The sequence below is a fragment of the Sus scrofa genome, chromosome 13, assembly GCF_054392235.1.
Source record: "Sus scrofa isolate SSC_HxYL_T2T_F1_AM1 chromosome 13, Sscrofa_HxYL_maternal_Yorkshire_Landrace_v2.0, whole genome shotgun sequence".
Taxonomy (NCBI): domain Eukaryota; kingdom Metazoa; phylum Chordata; class Mammalia; order Artiodactyla; family Suidae; genus Sus; species Sus scrofa.
In genome coordinates, this window is record NC_139395.1 from 151,021,241 (window position 1) to 151,048,819 (window position 27,579).

The 27,579-nt window shown below is 46.2% G+C and overlaps 1 protein-coding gene and 1 long non-coding RNA gene across 35 annotated transcripts in view; one reads left to right on the plus strand and one right to left on the minus strand.

Annotated features, from left to right (window-relative positions):
* Positions 1-27,579, minus strand: part of KALRN (kalirin RhoGEF kinase) — a 695,174-nt gene that overhangs the window by 610,535 nt on the left and 57,060 nt on the right. For 6 of the 34 annotated variants that reach the window (XM_084990922.1, XM_084990921.1, XM_084990946.1 and 3 more), the window contains exon 1: positions 11,933-12,259. The exons of 27 other annotated variants lie outside the window; for them this stretch is intronic. In XM_084990922.1, coding sequence (XP_084847048.1) covers positions 11,933-11,999 — 67 coding nt within the window. In that variant the 5' untranslated portion in view covers positions 12,000-12,259. Of the gene's footprint in view, positions 1-11,932; positions 12,260-27,579 lie in introns of those variants that run through there. One more of the 34 variants, XM_084990926.1, reaches the window with a different exon arrangement.
* On the plus strand, positions 16,965-26,460 carry LOC146397697 (uncharacterized). Its single transcript, XR_014824672.1, has 2 exons — positions 16,965-17,540; positions 21,788-26,460. It is a non-coding gene; the product is annotated as an uncharacterized LOC146397697 (long non-coding RNA).

Below are 27,579 nucleotides of genomic sequence, written 5' to 3' on the forward strand. Positions count from 1 at the left end.
GAGAAGAGAAATGAGCTGTGATCTGACCTTCAAGGAGACAAGCAGAGTTCCTTGTTGAGTCTCATTATAGTCAATCCCAGAATCACCACTATCAGGGCAGAGTATGGGCCCAAGGCAGTCAGGGGGCAAATGTCCTAGTTGTTCCTTTGTTCCTTGTGCTAACCAGAGCCTTCCCTACATGGATAAGATGGGGCCGAAACTGGCCAGAGAAAAAGTTAATATACATGCACTAAGGGTTCCCACTATCTTATATATTCCAGGTGTTCAAGATACGGTGAGGAGGGGAAAAAATAAGCCAACATCATCCAGCTGGCTGTGCCAGGCTTCTTAACTTTGATCTGTGTAGTTTCAGAAAGCTTGTCAAGGCAAAGGAGATGCAAACTGAGAGAGCTTTCAACCCATCATGTCCAAACACAGGAGAAAGGGCCACCTTATTCTCTTAGGTCTTCAAGACCTTCCTATGAGATGGATTTTCCAGCCTGTAATGTGCAGAAAATTCCCCACCTCCTCCCACACCTACTGGCAGGCTAACTAGGCTGCCACATGTGTCCTGCTTCTGCCAGCCCTGTTCAGCCTCCTGCAGACACAGCAGCATTGGTCTGAGATTCTCTCCATGTGGCAGGGAAATGGTCGAAACTGGGGTTCTTACGTATTTATGCATTGGTTTACTTCTTCCCAGGGATGAGGCAGCGGTTAAGAGGAAGGAGAGGGAGGTGGGATGGGGAGAGGGGAAGGCCCAGAAAAGAAGCTGTGGTGAGCCAGAGACTGGCAGAAGAAATGTCTCTATAATTTCAACTACGATCCAACCACATTGTCTGTAGCTGAGCTCCCCGGGGTGAAAGGTCTGTGTATTATTGGGGATAGGAGTTTGTAACCTTAATTGTGCCTTGAAGCATTTGGCTATATTCATCCTGAAACTTCCAGCAAGGAAAAAAAAATGTGGTTTCCATTACAGTGTCACTGAGGGACTTGTTCTGGGGTTGGAATCATTAAAATGAAAACACTGATGAGTAAGCCATGGCATTTTGTCTCCAAGACTTACGTCCTTCCTCCACCCCTAGCCCTGTACTTTATTTTGAGACAGGCTTAAAATAGCCTATAAAATATGGAGCTCATTATCCCATCTAAGAGATTTCATTTGGCATAAATGTAGATGAAAAGCCCCATGCCAGTTCTTCCTTCTAGCCTGGGTTTATAAGGAAGACAGTCCTCTGCTTTTGCTCTGGGCTGGGTTCTTTGGAGCATGGTTCTGCAGTAAACCGGGAGAGCCAGGAGGTGCCACTTCCAACTCTGAGTAGAAAATTATTTTTTCATGATAATAACAAGGGAGGATAAAAAAAGAAATACAATCCTGCTTTGGGGGCTTCTTAGAAATTTTTCCTAGAAGCTTAAAAAGCCAAATCCAAACTAGACAATCCTCAAACCCCTGAATTTTCAGGTCTGCCCATTCTTCCACATACAATGACTCTATCAGTGCCGCTTAGCTTGTTAAAAGGGACAGAAAGAGTTGAAAACACGAGGAATATAATGAAAAGAGGCCTTGCGAGGAGTTTTTGCATCCTTGCTTCAAAAGTAGGCTCAGGAGTTCCCGTCGTGGCGCAGTGGTTAATGAATCGGACTAGGAACCATGAGGTTGTAGGCTCGATTCCTGGCCTTGCTCAGTGGGTTAAGAATCTGGCGTTGCCATGATCTGTGGCGTAGGCTGCAGTTGCGGCTCGGATCCCACATTGCTGTGGCTCTGGAGTAGGCTGGTGGCTACAGCTTCGATTAGACCCCTAGCCTGGGAACCTCCACATGCCATGGGAGTGGCCCTAAAAAAGGTAAAGAAAAAAAAAAAAGTAGGCTCAGCCAACAACTAACCGTATGACTCTAGGGAGTGAAATCATCTCTTTGGGCTCAGTTTCCTCATCTCTTAAATAAGAGATCTCTTCCAACTCTGTCTCTTTTTTCTTTTGCTGGGGTAAAATTATGGAGGCAAAGAGAATGAGAAATAAAAACCTCTTCTTACTCACCACTAATCTTTTTTGACCCAATGCCATCTCTTGAACCAGTGAATTCACTTTTTATCTGATAAAGCGCCAGCCTTCTCTGATTACACCTTTCCTCTGAATCAGTGGAGTGTTTGCACTGCATCTTCTCTCACCCTGAATGCCCTTTTCCCTTGCTCTCCCCAAATCTTTAAAAATCCAAATACAAGGACAGTGCACTTAGTAGCAAGTACTAAGATGGCTTGTTTTTAACACATTCCTTGCTTAAGTGTCATCTCTTCTCCAAGAGTCTCCTGCAGGGCCCAGTATAGAGTTTCACATAATGGGAGGGAGCTGGGGCTGATCTCTTAATGGCGCTGACAGGCTTATTAGCAATCCTCTCAGAGTTATTCAATGGCTGAGTATCCAGGTGATAGACCCATTCCTTGCCCTTTTACCTTCTAGTTGAATCCCCTCAGCTATCTCACCTATACAGTGTGAATAACACCCCCTACACAGAGCACTGTTGGAGGCTTGAATGAAGCAGTTAAGAACCCAGCCTAAGTCTTGAACTCCCCACCTCTCTAGTCTCAGCCCATGACATTGCCTACTCTTTTGCTAAGAATACCAAGGCCATCTCAACGGCATTTCCTCATTTTTCCCTTTTCCTATTTAAAAATAGCTCTGTAAGCACCCCCTTCTTCCTTCCTTCCAGCAGAGGAAGCATTCTCCCTCCTCCAGTCTTCCACTTCTATCTGCATGCTTCAGTCAACCCGTTCCTACCTCCTCCAGGTCACTGCTGCGCTTTACAGCACTTATCAAAAGCTCTTCTAAATTCTAAACTGTTGCTTCACTCATGTATGGTCTGCATCACTCATCAACATGTAAACTTCATGAAGACTTCATGCCTTATTCATGCTGTATCCCCAGCACATAACACGGTGCCTGGAAGACTGCTGGTGTTCAATGACTATTTCTTGAATGGATTAATAACTCCATTTCTGTTCATCATTTTCAAACTTCTCTCTGTCATTGGCCCTTCCCCCCAATTCAAACACATTCAAGCCCCCCTTTTCTTTAATCAAAACCATCACTTGACCCCAATGTCCCACCAACCACCATTCTATTTTTACCTTGCATTTTCTGACATATTTCTCAAACAAACAATATGTGCTTGATGCTGCCTCATCTTCACCACCTCCTCCCACCGCAATCTGGTTTTCCTCAGGGAGGCTGCTGAAACAATGCTCTAAGTAGTCACCAATGCCTTCTGTCACCAAACTCCTCACATTGCCCCCATCTCCCTGCAGACTGGGACCACTAACTGTCCGTTTTCCTCTACTTCCATAAATGAATTATATCCTAGCTCTCTCCCTACCCTTAGGAATCCTCTTCTCATCCCCTGGATGGAGTTTGCCCAAGTCCACACTTTCTAAGATCAATCTACTCTAGTCACATTTCCCCCTATACTGTCCCCTGAACTAATATCAATTTCACTATCACTTTGGGCCAGATGACACAAAATCATTCATCTCCTACCCTAACTCTCTAGAAACACAGGCACACTCCAATCACATGAAGGAAGTGGGCATTTTGTCATGCCGCTGTGTTATATACCATGTTATGCTTTTTTGTATTCCCAGCATTTGGTCTACCACCAGGAACATGGAAACTGTTCAGTGCATTTCAAAAAAGGTAAATGCTACTGCTGTGCCATTATTTGTCTTTAACCTGGTCTGCAAGCAAAAATCTTCACAAGGTGGCCCCAACCTATCTCTCCAAACTTAACTCTTACCCCACAGAACAGAAGTTCTCCAACTTGCATCCTCATCATTAAGGACTATTAAAGCTTAAGTCCATTCTCCCCTTTTTAATCTACCTGCCACTGTATTATTTACTGTGTTGTCTGTTACTGTCTATTTCCCTCGCTAAATCCTAAAGCTTCATGAAGACAAGAACACTGTCTTCTTCAGCACTGCCTTCCTAGAGCCATGAATAGGACACAGCGCATAGCAGATCCTGAGAAGACACTTATTTAAGGAGTGAATATGTCCTCTTTCCCTCACACCCAAATATTTCTCCCTCTTGTGACTTCATAGCACTCATTTAGCAATTCAACCTAATAGGTTGAACCTGTAGGTATCATAGGTATTGTCCACACAGAACCATGGAACATTGCACCTAGAAGGGATCCTTCTTATAAGTAATCCATCATCTGATAGAAGAGCCAACAGAAACTCAGAGAGGTTACCTCTGGTTTTTAATCTTTCAGGAGTCTGAACTGTAAGTTCCCTGAGGGCAAGAGTCCTACTTCCTGTTCCTAAACATGCCCTGCTATAGCTAGGGCCCTTAGTAGACACTAATACTACTGCCATTAATAATAAAAATCTGTTGATTGCTTTGACAATTTCTTTGGTAACAAGTCACCTCCATCCAGGTAAAGAGCAAACCCATCACCTACATTGGGAATCCACAGCTGGCTTTCTGACCATCCAGGGACAACAGGTGCCCCACTGCCTGTTGACTCTGCAATCACTGAAAATGCTGCAACAGAAGAACAGGGGCTGGGAGACCATGCCAAGCACAGGGAAGTACAGCTTTACTGTTCTCACATCACAGTTACCTCCACCCGCCTGGATAGAAACACCACACCAGGACCTCACAGCACAGCTATCAGTGTCCTTCCCCCAGGACTTGGCCTAGATAGACCTTGTCTAGTGATCTCACATCACAGACACGACACCCCGGTGATATATTCTACTCTCTGCTGACAGGGAAGGTGGGCAGACACCCTGGCTTAACACGTGTGCCAGAGAGAGAAAGATGGGGATCCCCCACCTGTTCAAGAGCAGGTAGAGGAAAGAACTCACCCCAGGAGACAGTCAGGGGTTCTGGGGTTTGATTCTTCCTTTTTTTCCATTTTTAAAATTTTTATTGAAGTACAGTTGATTTACAATGTTGTGGTCATTTCTGTTGTACAACAAAGTGATTCGGTTTTACATACAAACATATCCATCCTCTTTCAGATTCTTTTCCCATATAGATTATCACAGAATATTGGGTAGAGTTCTCTGTGCTACCTAGCAGGTCCCTGCTGGCCAATCACTTCATATACCTCGGTGTGCATATGCCAATGCCAAACCCCCAGTCCATCCCTCCCCACCCCCAACCTGTTCCCTTTGGTAACCATAGTTTTTCAGTCTGTGAGTCTGTTTCTGTTCTGCAAATAAGTTCATTTGCATCCTTTTAAAAATATTCTACATATAAGTGATATCATATGCTGCTTGTCTTTCATTGCCTAACTTTCACTTAGTATGATAATCACTAGGGCCATCCATATTCCATTCTTTGTTATGGCTGAGTAATATTCCACTACATATGATTCTTAACAGCTCAGGGCTTTAGTGAAGTCTTTAACCTCTGCAAGCCTATTTCCTATCTGTAAAAAGGGAACTAAAGTAACTTCTCACAGGAAGATATAGTGAGGACCAAGGGGGATAAGACAGTGGAACCATCAACTCATTACAGTCCTCTTTTCCTTCCTTTAACAATTCCAGGATAATCAGCACCTTTCTGAATTCCCTGGAGAGTTCAGATACTCTATTCACCTTATTTATTGGGTTTCCTAGTAGAAAACAACCTTGATGTATCTGGCTATCTGGGTGAGAATACAAAGGGATGGTAGGGCAAGGACCTGCCCTCAGGGAAGCTCTACTCTCAGTGGAAGAGAAGGTAAGCTCCTAAAAGCAACAGAAATCTGGAGGACAGAACACTTACTCGTACCAGGCACTGGCTACACATATTAACTTCTTGAAGGCTCACAACCATCCTAGGAGATGTGTCCTATTACCACCCACAGAAGCACATCCTGAATCACACAACACCAGCCTTGCACCTCAAGTGCCCACATGTCTCTGAACAGAATCAGGCATGATTCATTAGGGGACATGAAGGTTATATGTCTTGGAAGAGGAAGGATGTGAATTAACTGTAAGAAGGGGAAGGTTCGGGCACTTCAAGTGGAAGCACAGGAAAACATGAAGGTTTCTGGGGAGGTTCTGGTATGGAGCAATGGGGAACTGTCCTGTGATGGTGTTTCAAGGGGTACCTGTGTTCAAATTATTTCTCAAACAAGAGGCCTAGTGCATTTAGGAAAGTGGCCTTGTGCCAAAAGCCAACTGGAATATGAGATATCCATTTGTAATTTAAAAACCAAGTTAAAGTAACTCCTTTATGTATTGTATGAATATTCTTCTCAAATAAGAAACTGATTACAACCTAACCTCCTCTAATTAGAAACTTCCCAGCATAGGAGAACAGCCTATGTGTTTTCATATACATGCTGTGATTTCCTTTTTCCCTACCAACCATAGAAAGGGAGGGACAAGTCACAAAGGCTGACACAAAGAAGTTACCCATCATGCTGGGCACATACATGCAACAGGTAATAAGAACAGGACCAGCCAAAACAAGGTGGGTATCCTGCCATTCCTGTCCCTGGCAGGTCAGGAATGGACAAAGCAGAGACCCCCAACTCGTGACCCAGACAATGGACAGAGCTGGGCAGACACTTGAGCAGCAAGCAGGTCAAAGTCAGGGCATCTGCCAGTAATGGGAATCCAGGGGCCAGGAAGTGGGCTGCAGGCACAGGAAGGGTTAGACCAAAAATCAGGGTGCCACAAGGGCCACAGCCATGAGGGCCAGCTGCTTCTTGTGCTGCACTGCACCTGAACAGAGTCAATGCTTGCACAGAATATTTGGGAGACTTGAAGGCTGTGGCAACAGAGAATGGCCACACAGGGAGAGGTGAGCTTTAGTAAGAAAGTCAAGTAGATTCCTGCCCAAAGAAGAGCCCAAAACCATGAAGGTGTGAGCAAAGCTATTGTCCTCACTACCCAACCATCCAGAAGGGAGAAAGGGATTTTTCTTTCTCCAATTCTAGATGAATATGGGCAGAGTTAGAACACTTTCTGGACTTACACAAAACAAGTAAGAAAAGGTTTTTGACATCAGCAGTGACAAACCACCATCCCAATCTCCAGAGCCCTAGGCAGCCAGAACAGAGAGCCATAAACCCAAGGTGAGCTAGAAAAAGACAACATCCTGAGGCACAGGTAAATTTTTTCCCTGGGAATATGAAGGAAAGTCAAGATTTAGGTAGGCAGTGATAGAATAGAGATGTCAGTGTGCTCCTGAAGAAACTTGCGTGAATTTACATCCAAAGGATTGGGTTCCTTTAAATTTTGTTCCTTAGTACATTCCTATGTTTACTACTCTCATAGAGTGACTGGTTTTCTCATTTATTTTGTTATTTTGCTGAAGAGTCATTTTTTGCCTTTACTCTCTGGCATCCATATGGAAGCATGACAATGACAGTTCTCAACCACGGCTGTCATTCGAATCACCTGCAGAGCTCCTAAAACATGCCCATATCCAGCCCCCTTTCCAGGGACTTGAATTTAGTTGGCTGGGGACGGGGGGCAAGGAGGTGGAAAGGGAGGAAATGGACATCGTGCTTTCCAAGAGCTCCCAGATGGTTCTAGTATATATCCAGGAATGAGAACCAGTTGGTTTTCTGGCCCAGAATCCAAAGCACTTTGTGGTAGCTACAGGAATGCAGATGAAGCACCAAGGAGAAATGAGCAGCCTATGACATAAATTCAACAGATCACTTAAGTTTTCCACACATCAGTCATTTTTGTACTCCTGTCACCATTTCACCATATCCACATACCTCCTACAGTTATTTCCTTGATATCATTTTTTTTTTTTTGTCTTTTGTTGTTGTTGTTGTTGTTGTTGCTATTTCTTGGGCCGCTCCTGCGGCATATGGAGGTTCCCAGGCTAGGGGTCGAATTGGAGCTGTAGCCACCAGCCTACGCCAGAGCCACAGCAACTCGGGATCCGAGCCGCGTCTGCAACCTACACCACAGCTCACGACAATGCCGGATCCTTAACCCACTGAGCAAGGGCAGGGATCGAACCCGCAACCTCATGGTTCCTAGTCGGATTCGTTAACCACTGCGCCATGACGGGAACTCCAACCCTTGATATCATTTTAAATTGACTCCATCTTTTACTTAAATTTGTAAAAGAAACTAGTAGATTAGGGGTAATGGCAAGATGACATAAAAGGGCAGGAGTAAGAGCAAAAAAGACAGTGGCTCTGAAGAGGAAAAGTGTTTGAAGTTAGAACCAGGGACGGGCAGGCCCAGGGCAGAAGACCCAAGATCTATGGGGCTAAGTTGGGCACAGCACTGAGAAGGGATGATGCCTTGGCACCTTGGCAATGGGTTAGAAAATCATAGAGGAGTGCTAGGGAATGGGGTTATAGGTGGTACATGGCTGCACCTTGAGGAACAGAGAGAGTGGACAGAAGGACCACGGGGCTGGAGGAGGCAGACATCTGGGGCCAGAGATGAAGGCAGGGCAGAGTGTGAGTCCCAGGTAGGGCTGGTGGAAAGGTAAAAAGGGAGCCTCGAGGTGGGAATGAGGGGAGATCTAAGGGATGGGTGGGGCTAAGGAGGGTCTGTGCTGGACGGGTGGGGAAAGGGAGTGGACAGCACAGCAGAAGCAGACACTGAATAAACAAGCTGTCCTCCAGACAGTGACCAGCAAGAAAACCTCCAGGGACACCTGTAAATTGCCTGTAATCATTTCATGTTCTACCAGTGCTTAGTTGTCCCCACACCCTAGGAAACATGGCCTGATGCTCTATGAATAAAGAATGTCAGCCTTTTCGCTCTTCCCCTTTCACTACCAAAAACAATTAGATGGAAACAAGAAATGTAAACCCCCACCTCACTTGCCATGGATACACCAAAACTCAACAAAATGCAATGTTATCTCTCTTCTCTTAGATACACATTCATGTTTCATTTCTGCACAAGCACCTTTCTTTCGATGGACAGTCCCCACGGTAGGAACCATCTCCTTAGTCACCGTCTGAAAGCAAAAAACACAATCGGCAAAGTTGACAAACGCCCAAGAACAAACACCGTTAAAAACAGCATCCGCTATTAATGAAAGAAATCATCAAAATAATCGTGTCTGAGCAACCTGGCAGTTCATTACCTCATAAATCCTCACATACAGTTAGGTAAGCCCTAGAATACAAACCCTTCTATTTTCTTAAATCCCTATCCTTAATGAATAGAGATGGGGGAGAGAAAAGATTCATATGCAGTTGCCGAGCACACACTGCCACTGCTTCGTAAAGTTTACTTCCGCTCCATGGTGTGTTCCAATGCTCCCCTTTTTCCTAGGGGTGTCAAATCACACATCTATTTATCCCCCAGTCACAGCCAAGAGAATGACTCAGGCGGGCACACAGCTTGTTGGTTATTTCAATTTCCTGGGCTAAACTCATCATTTCCCGTTCTCACTGCTTATTCCCTCCTCACTTTCTCGAGGCCTGTTACTTTTAAGATGACATGAGGCATGACAGTGATAAGGGTGAAATGACATAAAATCCTAAAAGAGATGAAGGGAGCTAAACTCTGTTACACTAAAGAGAGAACCAAGAGAATTTCGCTCACTGCCCGGAAGGACAGGTTCATCATTCATCCATTCATTGAACAAATATTTATTGAGCATCTCCCAGAGCTAGCTCAGCCTGGCATGCCATGTTAAAGCTCATCGTTGTCTACAGAAAGGAGCTGACGTTCATTGCCAGAGGGAAGTTGCTATCTGCAAAAATTCTGCTTGAACATGGATGTGGACATGCAGCATGTGTAATACTGCCAAACCCATTAACTGAAACTGGGTAACATCATCAACACCCAACCCTCAAAACCTGGAGATAAGGTGCCGGACACAGAAGCTGCTAAAGCCTCACATTAAAGAAAAATCTTAGAGGCACTGTTTAGGAAAGACCATAAACTTTCCAATTAGAGCTACACATGTTGACAAAACATGCACGGAAAAACAGACAATTCTGGCAACCTGTGTTTGCTATCCAAGACAACAGGTTAATCCATCAAGCTATAAATTCGTTAACTGGACATTTCTAAGAAGGCCTGGCCCTTTTACATGCACTAACACAATAAATTTCCCCCAAATTCTGTAAGTATTGGTTTTTATTAACATTCCCATTTTTTAGATTAACAAACTGAGAGCAATGTGAGGGTAAATCATTTATTCAACGGCGTTTAGAAAGTAAAGAAGCAAAAACTCGAACTTAAGTTTGAAACTCATGGATTCAAGCATTTTCTTCAAAATAAAACCAAAGTATTATTAATATAGCTTAGAATTAACATCTAGTTCTTTTATAATTAGCATCATCTGTTAGTTGAATCTTGTTTTAATTTATGTAAGTATAAATTAGCTCTAAGCCTCTAACAACACTTAGCTGGAGTTTTCTCAACTCTTGGTTATTATCTACCACTGTTCCTGTCTTTCCTAAGATGTCTATAAGACAGTGAGAATTAACTGTCTTGGTAATGAAAACCAGCATTTAAGGGGCACTTTCTTCACGCAGAGCACTGGGAAAAGTTATTCCACTTGCAGTTTTTCATTTAACCCTACAGCAACCCTCTGAGTTGGTGCTATTGCTGTCATTATCATTCTGTTTTACAATGCAGGAGGCACAGAGAGGTTAGTAACTTGCCTAAGGTCACACAGATAAGGGGGATTCACACCTGTGGTCTCCTCCTGCTTCCCCGGGTCTTTGATCTCCACCAGTAACAAGCTCTGGCTCTCTTCCTAACACTCTCATCTCATCTCAAGTCTGGGCTCCCACTGGTCTGCTTCTCACTGCTAGTGAAAGACTGCTTTCCCAGGGTACTGGATTGGCTTCCTCCATCTTTGATTTCTCCTGATAACAGCCCTGGTTCACCTGCTATGTGCAGCTCTCTGCTTCCACCTGGTACTGACCACCTGGCACACCTAAGCCTGCTGCCTGTGAAGATGAGCACATCTTGGGCTGTGGGGCAGCACTTCCCTGGGGCCACCTTTTCCATCAGGGGTTTGATCTCGTTCTTGCCAAAGCCTCTTAAAGGAGCCGGAGCTTTTAAAAATAACATTCAACATTGTAAAAAAATAATTAAATCAAATAAAATCAATTACTCAACCAAGTTAAGAGTAGCTTTTCCTTACAATGGAATGTCTGGATTTGCACCACAGTATCAGAAGATTTAAATCACATGAATATTTGATGGTAAAATGTATTAAGGTCAGATTACCTGAGGAATAAAACAGACTTTCCCTTTCCTTTCCAGATGGCAAATTCTGAACTGGCTCTACCTACAGATGACCCACAAAGGCAGCTGCCCTCCAGAGGGGCACTTGAGCGCCACATGCTGAGGGGCACCGTAAGAAGGAAATGAACACTTACAGAGCACCTACTATGCACCAGACATTCTGTTGTGGGTTCTACAGGTAGGAAGTATATAAGAATTCCACAACAACCCCAGCAGACAGCTCTCACCAGGCCCATTTTACAGATGGGGAAGTGAGCTCGGAAAGGTCACATAAATCAGCCTAGGGTCACAGAGCTGGTGGTGGAAGGGCTAAGATGTGAGCCTGTGTCTGTGTGCCCCCAGCTACTGGCTCAGGGACCATTCTCCTTGCCGCACTGCTCACTGTTCCATCTAGAGCCCTGCAAGACAGGGCTTAACTCGTCTTTGACTCCAGTGCTAAGCTTGATGATCAGCCCAACAGGAAATGAGACCTGAGCTACAGATGCTCCCCAAATGGCCCAGTGCTCTCCCGAGTCCCAGCTGGGTCACGAATGTCCCCAGAAAAACAGTCTTTTTTGACTTTCCATGGGTTGGTTATTGGCCTATTTCATTCCCTCTCCTCTCTCCTTGCTCTCTGCTCCCTCCTCTGCCGTATTTGTGTGTCTCTTTTTCTCTCTCTCCATGTCCGTGTGTGCATGTCCCTCTGTCTCTCTCTCTCTCTCTCACACACACACTCATACACACTCATATACACACTCATATTCTCCCTCACTCCCCCAGGAATACCTCGATCCAGCAGCCGAAGCAAGCGGAGATACCAAAGATACCACTGGTCCCAGAAGCGGTCCGTCATCCCACCCTGAACTCATCCTTCACAGCCAGTCCCCTCAGCAGAGCCTTGTCCCACCACCGCCGACTCAAGGAGGCCGGAATTACTTGACGCTGGGCTCGCACGCAGCCTGCTCTAAGCAAATGCCTGCCTGTGAAGACAGCCACCAGTCCTCCCACACAGAGGCTGACGGTGCCGGGAGCCCGTTTCACGGCAACAAAGGAACAAGTGCAGAACACTGCCGCCTTGTGCAGACCGAGCCTGCATGGGCCCAAGGGGAGGTCAGAGAAGCAGGGGAGGGCAACCAGGGAGCACTTTCACAAAGAAGGCAGGGGACAGGTGGTCCTGGGGGTGAAAACCCACAGTTGAGGCCACATCTTGAATGTCATTCCAGGATCTCCCGCTATCCTGGCTTCCCTGGTCTCCCAGCCCCCCTAACAGGGCAGGGGTGAGAAGCCAGGAGTTCAGCCAGCCCAGAAGAGTTAGAGCCTCATTGCCTTATTCCACAAGGACCATAGGCACCCCCTTCCCAAGGCCGCTGGACTCACATGGCCAGAAAAAGGCCACAGATCCCATCTCTTTTCGTGGATCCTCTGTTACAGTGGAGACCGTATGGGTTCTTGAGTCCCACGGTCAAGGACCCAAATCCTACTACCACTTAACAGTCCAGCCTTGATCAACTCATTTCAACTTGCTAAGCCCCAACGTCCTCCTTTGCAAAGGGAGAGAACAACCTTTGCCTCTTTGAGCTCCTGTGAGGCCCCAGGGAAAGGAAGAACCTTCCATTTGTGGTCCAGCACTTTAACACGTGCTCAAGTGCTCGCTCCCCTTCCCCTCCAGCCCCTCTTCCTGCCACCAGATTCTCAGCTCCATGCACCCTAACGGTGCATGCTTTCCTAACCCTGTACCTTTGCTCCTGCTCTTCCTGCCTATAGCATGTCTACCCTACTACTCACCCACTTCATCATGGCCAAGTCCTCCTGGTTTTTCCAACATGTAGCTCAAAAGCTACAGAACCAGACAGCCGTCCTTGGTTCCCCCACCCTCTGCATTGCACTTTCCTCTCTCCTGTACAGGACTCTGCTCCCTTACTGACCATGGACTCCATGAAGACGGGAGCTGCTCTGTGATCATTGTTGCATCCCCTGAAGTACCTTGAACTTTGCAAGCACTTGAATATTTACTGACTGAATGAGTGGACAGGCAAGTGGGTCTGTGCACACCACATGGTTTCATTTTGAAGTCAGGAAGAGGAGTGGACTACAAGGGCCTCAGTCCCTGGCACTGAGTAAGGCCCATAGAAGGATGACAGGGAGCCCATTTTACAGGGCACTGGCCACCCATATGTGGAGGCTGTGTCCCAAGGTGACTGGAAGTCTTGCTCATAGAAGTGAAACCCAGGTCTGAAACAATTTTGGACTCCAAGCATAAAAATTACCTAGCCGCCACATGCACATTCATTACTGCTCTTGTTTTAGCCCAGGCCATGCCCTCAATGCCTTTTCACTGTCCTAACAGAAATCTGGGCATCCCAGGCTTCCTGGACTCCATGGGGCAGCTGGCAGGAACAGGCCTCCTCAGGGTCAGCTCTTCCTGGGGACTTAGGCTTCCAAAATGACAAAGACTGCAGATTCTGACAGAATTTAGACTGAGGAGGGGGCACGTCCTTGGGCAGAAGCTGGGAAGGAGAGAGAGAAAGCGAGAAGAGCCATAATCTGCACCAGCCTGCCTGGGCCCCAGCACCCCCACCACATCATGCTTCCTTCTTAAAGGGCAGTATTGGGAGTGAGCAGACACACTGCCCAAAAGCTACCTCGCAGGCTCTGGTAGTATTATTTTATTATTACCTTAAATGGACAAGACTCCAGCGTGCAGCTAACACAAGAATGCAAAGCGTTCCTCCTCTCTCCGGGAGAGAAGTGCACTGACCCTTAGCCTCCCCCTTCCTTCATGAATAACACGCTCCATCACTCAGGTGTGCCAGTACTTTTTAGCTCACAAAATACTTGCAACTCCATCATCTCCCTTGGGTCTCTTAACAGCCCAGCAAGGTCTATAGGATGGGACTCACTTTCCCTAGTCTACAGAATGGAAAACCCCGATTCCAAGAGGTTAAATAACTCGCTATGGTCAAATATTTAGCAGGTGGCTGGGCTGAGGAAGATACATGAGCATCTGTCTCCTACTGAAGAGTTTCTGGGGCTCTGGATTGTTCCCTAGGGAATTGTGACATCTCTCACAGAGAGACGAAGCCCTTCATAGTAGGACAGGGCCCCCAGTGCAGTGCTGACCTGCCACGAGCACATGATGAGGAGGGGGCCTTCGAGTGGCCTCTTACTGAGTGACAGCCTTTCACCTTCTTCCTTGGTTCCCAGCTGCCAAGGGAGTGTGTCTCCAAGTAAGAAGGCCAGAGGTTGGAGTTCCGGTCGTGGCTCAGGGGAAACGAATCTGACTAGTATCCATGAGGATGCAGGTTCAATCCCTGGCCTCACTCAGTGGGTTAAGGACCCAGCGTTGCCATGAACAGTGGTGTAGGTGGCAGACGCCACTTGGATCCAGTGTTCCTATGGCTGTGGTATAGGCCAGCAGCTACAGCAATGATTTGACCCCTAGGCTGGGAACCTCCATATGCCACAGCCATGGGTGTGTCCCTAAAAAAAAAAAGAATGCCAGAGGTGGTTCTGTCTGACCCAGCTGGGAGGGATGCACACATGGCTCCCATCATGCAGGAGACTTAGACAAAGATGGGCTTTGGGAAGAGCATCCGTGTGTAAGGAAGAACATCCCTGTGACTGTGTGGACCAGTGTGGACTAGAATACTCTGATGGGGCTAATACTATAGTTCAATATCGAGTTCTTGGGCCTGGAGAAGCAAGCTGGTCCTGTTCCCTTCCTTCTAGTGATCAAACGTCAAACATTCCACACAGCCTCATTTTCAAAGAGAAAGGGAATAAAGATGTTAAAGAACAATATGGGTGCAAGCATTTCCCACACACACTGTGAGCCTAAGAACATAAGCATAAGCTACCAGGTCAGCCCAGGATGAACCCATTCAACCAGCACTTTTGCTAAAGACTGGCTCTAGCCCATCAAGCTGGGCTCCTGGGAGCACCCCAGCCCACTGCTGCTCATTTCTTCAACTCCCACAGAGCCTCCTAAGCCATACTTTCAATGCAGCCCCTCCAGAAGTTGAAGAAAATGTTCCAAGAGACTGTCAGAGTTGCCATTTAGATGCAGTGCAATTAGAATGGAGGGGATATTGGCCAGGAAGGGGCTTTATTAGGTTTCTGTTGTTGTCGTCGTTTTTTCTTAATACTCCCGCAGCGGCTCTGTCTTTCATCATGGCCAAAGAAGGCACAGCCATTCCCGTTGGACCTGTTCTCCAGGGACAAGCAGCATCTCCAGGTCAGCACCTGCCCTCTCATTCCAGAGGGCTGATGCCCATCGGGATGACCACCGGTTACTCGGTGTCACAACATAGCTGTGTTCCCTGTTCTTCGCTGTTCCTTCTTTTTACTTGGCACTGTTCTTTCTCCCTCTCCCCGCCCGCCCCAACATGGAAACACTGTGTTCCCGATCAGATAAACCCAGCACAAGTGTATTGAGCAGAAGGCAAACAGCACGGAGGGAGGAGAGAAGCACTCATGTCCCAAATCTTTCCCACTCATCTCCCGGGGCAATGACCACTGTTGCTGCAGTGGCAACGGCCGGCTTCTCGGACACCCAGGGCTGTCTGGCCAGGGAAGGCCACACAGGAGGCGGTAGAGTTGCTAGTCTGTGCAGACTGTGTAGAGTGAAGACTATCCCTGTGCGGCTGTGCCCCAGGAAGTGGGCTCCAGCAGGCTGCCATTTTGCCCCGCAAGCTGTGCTTCAGTTGCAACATGTTATCACACACTCTAGCAGACACCATCCACAGCCACTTCCCACACCACTTCTGTCCCCTTGGCAATTAGCGCCCAAGTGGTGAAGGAAAGCCCTGGGGTAACACATTCTAAGTGACACCACCCAAGGAAGGGATGGCCATGGCCTGTCTCTCCTGTGAGCGCAGGGTGAACAGGCCCCTGAGAGCCACACCTGAGGCCAGCACCTAAGACAGGTATCACCTGTCACACTGAAATTCAAGTCTACTTCTCCCAAGAGGTCTTTTCCGGCTAAGCTCATTCATTCTCTCTCTCAGAGGTTCTCAAACTTTAATGGGTGGCAGAATCACCTCAGAGGGTTGGTTTTCCACGCAGATAACCAGGCCTCACTGCATTTTTAACAAGTTCCCCAGATGAGTCTGAAACGGTGATCTGTCTGCTTCTGTCCCTGCTTTCCTCGCTTACCTCACTGAACTGTTCTGGTTGAATTCTAGAGTGTACCCACTTCTCACACCTCCACAGTCCAGGAGGGAGGAGGCTCCTAAGTCCAGAACTAGAGAGACTCCTGGGAGGTAGAGGGAAGTCCCACCTGCCCACAAGGCCCAGGGGCTGAGGGGCCGCCAGCCAGGAGGCCGAGAATCAGCCTCATCCCTCCACAGGCTCCAGAAAGCATTCATCTGTACAATGGCTTAAATGTCACCTCAAATACCAGGCCAGGCTGCGCGGCAGGAGGGAAAGGCTGAAGCTAATTAGCCTGCCTCACCCTGGCTTTTGTGTCACTTTCATGCTTGTTCACCTCCAACCTGCACCAGGATCTTTAACCCTCCTTTGGCTGGGGGAGCCCCAGCTCACAGAGGCAGCACACAACACTTCACCACACCAGGCTCTAAACCAAACCATTAAGTGAGGGAAGGCAATCCCTCCCCAACCCCTCCCCTGAGCATCAATTCCTCCCCCACCAATCACTAGAACCCCCATGTTGCCTAAATCTCCACCCACAACATGCCACCCCCACACCCCCACCCTGTGCCCCAAGTGCCAGACACCTCCCCCCGACCACTCTGCCTTTCCAAAGCTCACCCATCCTGGGCCTGTGAAAAGTGTTATGATAATCTCATCCCCTCTAAAGTTTTCTCTTTTTTTCTTTCTTTTTTTATGGCTGTACCTGTGGCGTATGGAAGTTCCCAGGTTAGGGGTCGAATCAGAGCTGCAGCTGCCAGCCTACACCACAGCCACAGCAATGCCAGATCTGAGTCGCATCTGTGACCTATGCAGCAGCTTGCTGCAATGCCAGACCCTTAAACCACCGAGAGATGCCAGGGATTGAACTCGCATCCTCATGGTCACTATGCCAGGTTCTTAACCTACTGAGCCACAGCAGGAACTCCTCCTCTAAGGTTCTTCATGATGAGAGCTTGATATTTAGATCCTTGAGGAATAATTTACATTTTGCAAAAGATGTTGCTTTAGGTCAAAGGAAGGAAAACAAAGAACAAAAAATCAAGCTTGCATATAGAACAGACCAGTGGTTGCCAGAGGCAGACAGTGAAGGGTGGGTGAAGTGGGTCAAAAGGTACAGTAGAAAAAATATATATATAAATAAATGATTTTAAAAAAAAGATAGAAACTTCCTGTGATAAAATAAATAAGTCTTGGAGTTCCCATCATGGCACAGTGGTTAACAAATTCAACTAGGAACCATGAGGTTGCAGGTTTGATCCCTGGTCTTGCTCAGTGGGTTAAGAATCCACCGTTGCCGTGAGCTGTGGTGTAGGTTGCAGCGGCTCGGATCCTGTGTTGTGTTGCTGTGGCTCTGGCATAGGCTGGCAGCTACACCTCCAATTAGACCTGGGAATCTCCATATGCCGCGGGAGCGGCCCAAGAAATGGCAAAAAAAGACCAAAAAAAAAAAAAAAAAAAGAATGATAAAAATAAATAAGTCTTGGGGACTTTTTTATTTTATCATGGGAAGTTTGTACTTTTTGATGGACTTGTGGTTGCCAATGGGGAGGGGTGAGGGAGTGGGATGGATGGGGAGCTTGGAGTTAATAGATGCCAACTATTGCCTTTGGAATGGATTAGCAATGAAATCCTGCTGTGTAGCACTGGGAACTATGTCTAGTCACTTATGATGGAGCATGATAATGTGAGAAAAGAGAATGTATACATGTATGTGTAACTGAGTCACCATGCTGTACAGTAGAAAATTGACAGAACACTGTAAACCAGCTATAATGGAAAAAAAATAAAAATCATTATATAAAAAAAAAAGTCTTGAGGATGTCATGTATAGCATGGTGACTACATTTAATAATACTGTATTACATACTTGAAAGTTGCTAAAAGACTAAATCTTCAAAGTTGTCATCTAGGAAATGGAATCTGTGACTAGGTATGAGGATGGATGTTAACTAGACTTACATGGTGATCATTTCACAACATATACAAATCATCATGTTGTATACCTCAAACTAATACAGTGCTGTATGTCAACTATACATCAATTTTTTTTAAAGGGAAATGGGGAAAAAATAGTATGGTATGTTTTTACCATCACCAGGAATGCTAAGTTAACATTTTGAGGATTTTTGTACACATATGTGTGTTCTTAAGTCAAAGAGCTTAATTTGTGCAAATCATGTTCTAGAATGACGAGGAAATTTATTCAATTGTTATAAAGGAAGGGGAGTGGAAGTCCAGGCCTTAGATAAATAGCAGGGGTGGCCTGGGGTGAGGGTGTATTGGGGGCAGGGAGGAGGGACCACAACTCTCTTCCCTAAGCTTCCTAGGCATTTCCTGTTGGGCAGCCTGATGACAGGAGCTCAAGGGACCTGGCGTCTCCTCTGCCTCCCTCCTCACTTGCTCCCCTGACCTCACACTTCCTACCCAGAACATGGTTGATTGCCCTCTCCAAACACCTAGATCACAAAGTTGTTCTTTTTGAAGAAGAAGAAAAAAAAAAAAACAATAAATAGAACACCTTAGAACCTGACCCAAGAGGCCTCGCAACCCAGAGCTCCTCATTGCATCCTGTTTCCTTCACAGCCAGTAAGGGGCGCCTCCTCTTACCTCCACTGACAATTCCTCACCATGAAAGGAGGCGGGATGACTCAATGTCATAGAGGCCCCTCAAGTCTGGAGGCCATTCACACCCCACCAAGATTTCGTTAGGTTTTTCTTAACTGTCCCATCTTTCAATTCCCACAGTTCACCACCTTAGAATCAAGAAAATTGAAGTTGTCAGTCACCACTGCTGAAACCTCATGCCACATGCAGCCTGTGGGGAGCCCTACTGTGGAGAATTCTGCCCCCGCTTCCCCCCACGCCTTCTCCATCTCCTCCAACAGCTTTTCCAAACAGGAAAAGCAGGCACCAGACAATCACAACTGGGGCTGAAAATAATGAATGTGAAGTTCAACAAGATAAAAAAGAGCCCACTGTGTACATCTGAGAAATACTAATTGTTAGCTAGCATATATGTAGAATTAAACGTTTTTTTCCTATACTCCGTTGGGGGTTTTGTGTGTGTTCCACAGAGCAATCCACTATTACATCAGACTATCTGACTCACCTGATGCCCGGATATCCCCACACCACACACATACCCCACACACCACACAACATACCACACACACCACACAACACACCACACATATATACCACACACCCATATATCACACACAACACATACACACCACACCACATGCACCAACACACACACCACAACATATCACACACCACACACACACACAAACCCCAGATCAGCACACTAACCAATTTGAATTCTCTTTTCCTTGACTTTTATTTTTAAAAAGAAAAGAAGTTGCCGTAATCACTTTACTTTTCAGCAAATGAATTCTGCTTGTGGTTCTTAAAAATAATGGAGTCCTATAAATTCTATAGCTAATCTTTTTATGATCTGTTTGTACTGTTAATTGGAAGCCTTCTAGGTGTTGGGAAAGGGCCTGAGCTGAATCAGATCAAGTCCCAAATCATTTTCTAGCTCAGTAACTTGAGGCAGATCACTTAGATTTCCCTGAATCTCAGTTTCTACAACTTTTGGATAAAGATAAGGCTGATCTTACAAAATCTGAACAACCTCCATAAAGAAAACACAAAGTAACAATAAAAATACTAAGCACTGTACCTAATACAGTAGGTACTTCATAAAGCTGGTGCATTCTCCTGCAATAGAAAACACGCCCATGCCAGGTTGAAACTGTCAATTCATGGACCTAAATGAAGAGATAAGCCATTAAAACAACAGTGTCAGCTTTGCCACTGAGGACAGGTATAAGGCAGGTGGCCCTTGTAAAGTCCTGAGTTAGGGACAAGTCATGACTCTGAGTGCCCCAACTCCTCCAACTGCCCTTCAGGTGGGGGCAGCTTCTCACATCTTACTTGCCCAACTGCCCCCACTCATCTGGCTTCCTCCCTCTGCCCTAACACAGGCTGCAAAGTTCCAAGAGAGATACAATTATGAAAAGTCCTCTGACTCTACCCACAAGGACCATGTGCATGACCCGCAGTACTGAGGATATGGGAAACTCTGTGGAGTTCCCTGATGGAGTTTCCATCTAGTCCGTGAGGAAACACCGAGGATTTGACTTCCCTAAAAGTCCATCGATCCTGGCCTCACAGCATGCTCACAGGAAAGCCTAGCTAAAGCCTAGCTAAAGACAACCACAAAACTCTGAGAAGAAAACTTTTATAGGTCCAGGGCAGGAAGGTTTTCCTAAACAAGACACAAAGCTCAACATACTGGTATGTACGTGCATTTTTTAACCTCTGGAGGGAGGTACCAATCACCTAAGGAGAACAGGGGATGGACAACAGCAGTGAAAGTTTTCACTACTATCTTTTAATACCTTTTGAATTTTGACCCTTGGACTGTATCACCTAACTTTTTAAAGGACATTTTAAGATGATGGTGTTAAGAATAGATAAAACTAGCTGCCATGCTGTGAGAGGCCATGTGGAAACACCATAAGAAGGAGAACCAAGGACCCAGGCTGAGAAGATGGGCTAGTCCCAGCCTCACCCACACCAAATGCCATCCACGTGAGTGAGGCCACTTTGGAGCTTCCAGCCATCCCAGCACCCCAGCAAATGCGAGGTGAAACAGAACTGTCTGCTCGATCCTCACAATCTTGAGAAATGGTAGAGTGTTATTCTAAGCCACTAAGACTGGGGGTGGCTTGTCACAGTGTAATAAATAAATGAAACAGGGAGTCACTGGTGAATACAAAGAAGTTAAAGCCATAAGCTGGATGAGCTCACAAGGAAATATTGAAAAGGACTGTAGCTTATTTCATCTAGAAGCCCAAAGCATGTCTTGTCTCAGGACCATATCTGTCTGTCTATCTATCTACCTGCCTTGGAATTTGAATTCAGAAGACAGAGGTGTCACAGGAGCGGCTACTTAACATGCTTGCTTGAATTTTAAAAAGTCAAACTTTCTCTGACAGGAAGTAAATATATATCTAATTTGGCTGCTTGCTTTGACAATGAGAACTCCCTTTTCCAATTCATTAAATTTGCAGTCCAAGATTTTTAAGAAAATATATTTAAAGTGTATATATAATATAAACATGCTAGAAAATATTTTATTTGCAACCACTTAAACTTATGGTAAAAAAAAAAGTTTAATGTCAGCTTAGATGTGTAAGGAGAGTATTTAATTTTCTTTCTTTTTTTTTTTTTTTTTTTTTTGTCTTTTGCCTTTTCTAGGCCCGCTCCTGTGGCATATGGAGGTACCCAAGCTAGGGGTCCAATCGGAGCTGTAGCCGCCAGCCTACACCAGAGCCACAGCAACGCAGGATCCAGGCCACGTCTGTGACCTACACCACAGGTCATGGCAACGCCGGATCCTTAACCCATTGAGCAAGGCCAGGGATCGAACCCGCAACCTCATGGTTCCTAGTCGGATTCGTTAACCACTAAGCCATGAAGGGAACTCCTTTAATATTCTTTTAGAGCAAACATAAGCAAAAAATTCTGAAGCCCACTGAATTGTGTATGGTATGCTACATAATGGAATACCATGCAGATTTTTAAAATGATAAGGCTTTCTGCAAATAGATATGAAAAGATCCTCCAAAATGAATCTGACTAGGAACAATGAGGTTGTGGGTATGATCTCTGGCCTTGCTCAGTGTGTTAAGGGTCTGGCATTGTCGTGAACTGTGGTATAGGTCACAGACACAGCTCGGATATGGCTTTGCTGTGGCCATGGCATAGGCCGGCAGCTGTAGCTCTGATCCCACCCCTAACCTGGGAACCTCCATACGCCGCGGGTGCACGCCCCCCAAAAAAAGCAAAAAAAAAAAAGATCTTCCAGATATACTCTTGGGCCAAAAATGCAAGGTATTGAACAATAAAGTTAGTATTCACTCACTTTTGAAAAGAAAGTGATAAGTATGGATTCAGATTTGCCTATATTTTCAAAAAGAGACACTGGAAGGATTCACAAGAAAATAACATGATAGTTACCTATGGGGGGAAAGGGCTGAGTCATATAAGGAACTTTTTATATTGTACTTTTTTTTTTTTTTTTTTTTTTGTCTTTTGTAGGGCCACAGCCACGGCATATGGAGGTTCCCAGGCTAGGGGTCTAATAGGAGCTGTAGCTGCTGGCCTACGCCAGAGCCACAGCAATGCAGGATCCAAGCTGCGTCTGCAACCCACACCACAGCTCACTGCAATGCCGGATCCTTAACCCACTGAGCAAGGCCAGGGATCAAACCCGAACCCTCATGGATCCTAGTCGGGTTCGCTAACCACTGAGCCATAATGGGAACTCCAGAGGATATATTTCAATGTGCATAGAAGTAAGTATACACCAAGCTGTTAATAGTGGTTATCCTAGGGCATGGGGATTGGTGGTAAGAGAATCATATTTTATAAAATTCTATGTTGTTATTTTTTGACTACAAGCATTCATTACTTTGGCAACTTTCAAGGTGTTTAGGTCTGCAGGCTGACTGAAGTAGCAACTCAGACCTTTTCTGAAAAGGGGGAGGGGCTCCCTCAGGGCCAGGAAGGGATGTTCCTTCTCCACTTCCCACTCATAGGAGGTGGAATGTGAGATGGTTTCCAGAGAACCCACAGGTCCTCACAGCCAAGTCCCTGGACTCATTCACCTGGCCACTGGCCGGCAGAGGCAGCTCACCCTGCCTTCACTCCACTCCCTTGCTTTCCACAGGGCTGGACAGGTGCTTCGTGGCCTCAAGGAGCACTCAGGACAACCCAGCTCTTCTCAGCCCAGTCACTTCTCAGCCACTTAGACATCTTGGGGGACTTTGATCAGAGTGGCGACAGTGTTTCAGCTCACATTCCAGCTCTATCAGGGGTGGTGACTGTCCAGAGCTTTGTGTTAAACAGAGGTACTTCCTTTCCCTTTGTATTAATAAATATCTTTGAGACTATGTGGAGGAAAAAAAATGAACCCCTGAGGCAAGAGGCACAATGCATGTGGAAAGAGAGGCACTATCAGTTAATGACAACTGCCAAGATTGGGCTGGAAGTGCTGTAACACACAGACTGGCAAGTCTGCCCATCCCTGCCCCTGGAACAGTGGGTTCTGACTCACCAACTCTGACACTCTCAAATCCGCCATCTCTACTGAGAGTGATGTTACTTGGGGGGGGGGGGGAATTGAAGGGGGCGGGCTGAGGGTGCAAGGGGTGACAGCTGACTGTGGTTGTCACAACACTACGACCATCAGAAGTCAGGAGAGCCTGAGGAAGGGGAAGGAGTGCTGACAGGTGGACACGTGGCCCCGGGCAGCAGCAGTGGAAGTCTCAGAACACCCAGGTACAGTGCAAGCCTTAGGCAGACCCCAAACCTAGGTCATCTGTCAGGTCTTCCCAAGCTACTTAACCCAAGGATATGTGATTGTGCCCTTGTAGGAACACCCCCTTCACAATTTTCAACCGTCCAAGTGCTCTGTTCCCTGGGAATTCACTCATCTTGCAACCAAAACCAGAAAAAAACCCCAAAGCCAGAAAAATCTCAGAACTTCACGTGTTGTAACTAAAAACACTCAAAAAACAAAGCCAGTCTTTGGGGTCCCTTGGGGAGTAATTGTCTAAGAATGCTTCTTTTCTTTCAGCTGGTGAGAGAGAAAGAGAGTCAGACATGCTAAGACTGCATGGAGCTCATCTTGAAAGCATTAATTTTTCCAAACACCAACAAGCTGCTCCTGCGGTCTTCCTGAGCGAGTGGCAGTGGACTGTGAGGAGGCTGCCAGGACACCACTCCAAGCAGGGTCTGCCTGAGGGGGTTTGGAGGATGGTCATGACCTGCAAGGGGAGGGGCTGCCCAGGGCCTGTGAGGACACTGGCGTTGGGGTGGATCACTCATTTCCAAAATGGGAAGAAGGAAACCAGAACCAATACCTCCACCCTTTTTCAGGCCCACTCTCTAGGGGCCGGTGGCAGTCAATCAAAATCTTCCCCTCCACCCACCCCTCACCACTGGTGCCCTGACAATCACACACGGTGGTGGTCTGGCACCGTGAGAGGGTGTCCAGACTTGGGGGTCAAGGTCATCAGCCATTTCTCCTTCTCCTCCCCAGTTAGGGATGGAAGTTCCCAGTGGAGATTGTGAACTCGTCATGCACAGTTTAACTGTTCTTTGTGGTCCCAAGTCTATTCTCCCTAGGAGGTTGGGGATACTCTGCAGGCTGTTCACAGAGAACCAGACACAACAAATCATCTACAGTGGCAAGGGAAAGTCTCATTACCTGCCCAATGGAGGTGGACATGACAATTAGGATCTACCAGAGGCCCTGACAGTCTTCACCAGACATTCTCCAAGAGGACTGCTGCCCTGGGGCCAATTCATATCCAGCAGCAGTCCAGGACTCCCCGGGGAATCAGGCCCCACCCCAATAGGCTTAAATGCTGTATCCCTACCAAGACTTCACATGCCAGCTCGACCATGACCAGTTGTGCAAAATTGCCTAAGTTACTTAATCTCCCATGCTTCCACTTTATCTGTATAATGAGGATGATAATAGCAGTTTTTAAATAACTTAACAAATACAAAAGGCTTAAAATAGTATCTGGCTCACAGTAAGTACTATACATGTGATGATGATGATGATCTGTCCAGCCCTCACTCTCCACGCTCAGCTAGCTATTCCTTTTGGTCCTTTTTTTTTTTTTTACGGCTGCAGCATATGGAAGTTTCCAGGCTAGGAGTTAAATCAGAATTTGGAGCCACAGCTTCCAGCCTTCACTACAGCCACAGCAACACCAGATCCAAGCCACATCTGTGACCTACACCACAGCTCATGGCAACACCAGATCCTTAACCCACTGAGCAAGGCCAGGGATCGAACCTGCATCCTCATGGACACTGGTTGGGTTTATAACCTGCTGAGCCACAATGGGAACTCCCCGTTTGGTCTATTGCATGTGCTCTTCCCATGCTTTGGAACACTGTTTCCTACCACCCATTATCTAAGCTCTCAAAGACACCTGTGCTAATTCTTTAGTCTCTAGATGGCCTTCCTTGCCCCATCCAACTGGGCCGAGTCTCTCTGCACATGTACCCATCATCCCTTGTTCTCCCTTGGTATCATATTAGATCCACTACGCATCAAATTATATTCCAATTGTCTATATGTCTGTCTCTTCAACCAGGTCTCGTTAATTGCTGTATCCCTAAGCCTGGCACAGAGAAGGCACTTGATAAACATGTATTCAATGAATGAATGCATGAATGAGGAATAGATGAAGGTAAGCTTTCATTTATTCAACAAGCATTCAGTACGTTCCTGCTCTGTGTCACATCCTGGACTATGCCTACAAATATATGAAGGAGCAGAACACCCAGGAAGTTCCCCAAGAACTCACAGTTTGAAAAGCAAACTTTTTGCCTTCTAGCAGTAACTCAAGAACCAAGAGGGGATGGGTGTAGCCCTGCCCAAGGCAGGAGGTCACCTGGTCCCAGAGGGAAGGGGGTGGTTCCTGGAGGGAAATACAGGTTTGCCTAGAGTGGGTCTGTTTAACTTGAACCAAGCAACACAAGCCTTGAACTAAGATTCTATTTATTTTCCCTGTATTCCAAGAATAAATGCAGCTTTGCAAACAAAACTTATGAAACACAAAAGGTGTATTCTTCTTTACAGGGTAGTTTAAGCACCCAAGTACTATCAATAAAACTCTTCCTAGAGAAACACCAGAGGAGTCATTGCATCCATGCTGTCTTCAGACTGTCTTCATCAGACTGTAAACTCCTAGACAGAGACCACAGTTGCTGCTTTTTTGTATCCCACCCCACTCCCTCCTGCCACTGGCACCAAATGCCTAGTACAGTGCTTTGTCCAGGGTAACGGGACATTGGCAGAATGCAAAGGGAGAACAGCTTGCTCATTTTGTATCATTTCTTCCCTTCTGCATTTCTATGTGGTTTTTTTTTTAATGTTTGTTTTGTTTATTAGCTTAAGGGAAAAAAGAAAAAAGAAACATCAGGAGTTAAAGGAATATTTATTGTTCCTTCTTTATTTCTCTTCTGAAGCAAAACTGACACCACCATCATTCCACCCCACAAATAAAGCTGGCTGTGGGATTTTGGAGATGTACTTGGCTGTAACTTTGCCAGAAGCCTTTGATAGCACAGGCTCACTGAAGGAAAAAAAAGGAAACAGAACTTCTACTTATAGTGAGAAAAAGCTGGAGCAATTTTTCCCTTGGAGATTACATCATAGATACTTGAGGTTATGTTTTCCATACTGGATGCCCTAAAAATGAGGCAAGGGAGGTATTATTCCTCAATGAAAAGCCCAAGCCTGGCCACCTCCAGAAAAGCAAGACAACTTCCAAATCCCAGCCTGGGGAACAGGGGACTCTGGAGGACCGCCACCCTCTATGGCTGCAGCAATGCAACTGCACATCCATCCAGAGGCAACGATGTCACTCTGTGTCACCCACTCCAGGACTCTGGTCCCACCACCCCTATTGTTTTAAGGGTAATCTGTGGCACATCATACTATGAATTTCAGAGCCAGGTAAAAGTGAGCTGGAAATTATCTGCCCCATCATTTTCATCCTTCTTACGGATAATGCAGCATAAGCTAATAGGGCCTGTGACCCAGAAAATGTCCTTTTACCACAAGAACCAGAGAAAACATACGCCCAGGGCCATGTGTCAATGCGCATGTCCAGGCACCTACATCTGTGGGTGTATCCATGGGAATATATCTCTGTTTATCAGAAATCAACCTGAATAACACTGGAAATATAACCCGAGGCACTGAGCTTATCACTAAGGCTGCTGTGTCTCTGTCACCAGAGAGTCTCCCTGGGAGACCCACTGATTTGGGAACATAGAGGTAAGAAGGGTAATTTGAGAACAGATGGTTTATTTTTCCCTAGTATCTTTGATGGAATGCACTCTTCCATGGAGGCACATAAAGCATTGCTCATCAAAGTGGTACCTGGATCTACTTTAAATGACACTTACCCAGTGCGCTGTGTGTCATCCTCATTTCTCTCCACGACAGGCCCACAAGGGTGGGTAGGCAGGAGAACATCTTACAGTGTGTGTCTGGAATTCTGCTAAACCTTTAGCAAATGTCCTCTATAATATTCTTGCAGATATGATAGTGAAAAATGAACAGAGTAGAGTTGGGCAGAATTGCTACAGATAAACTGCAGGACCCAAAAAGTTTTATTAGGACAATATATGAGCTTTAAGTTACATGCAGAGCTCTGGTAGTAGCCACAAAGCTCTCC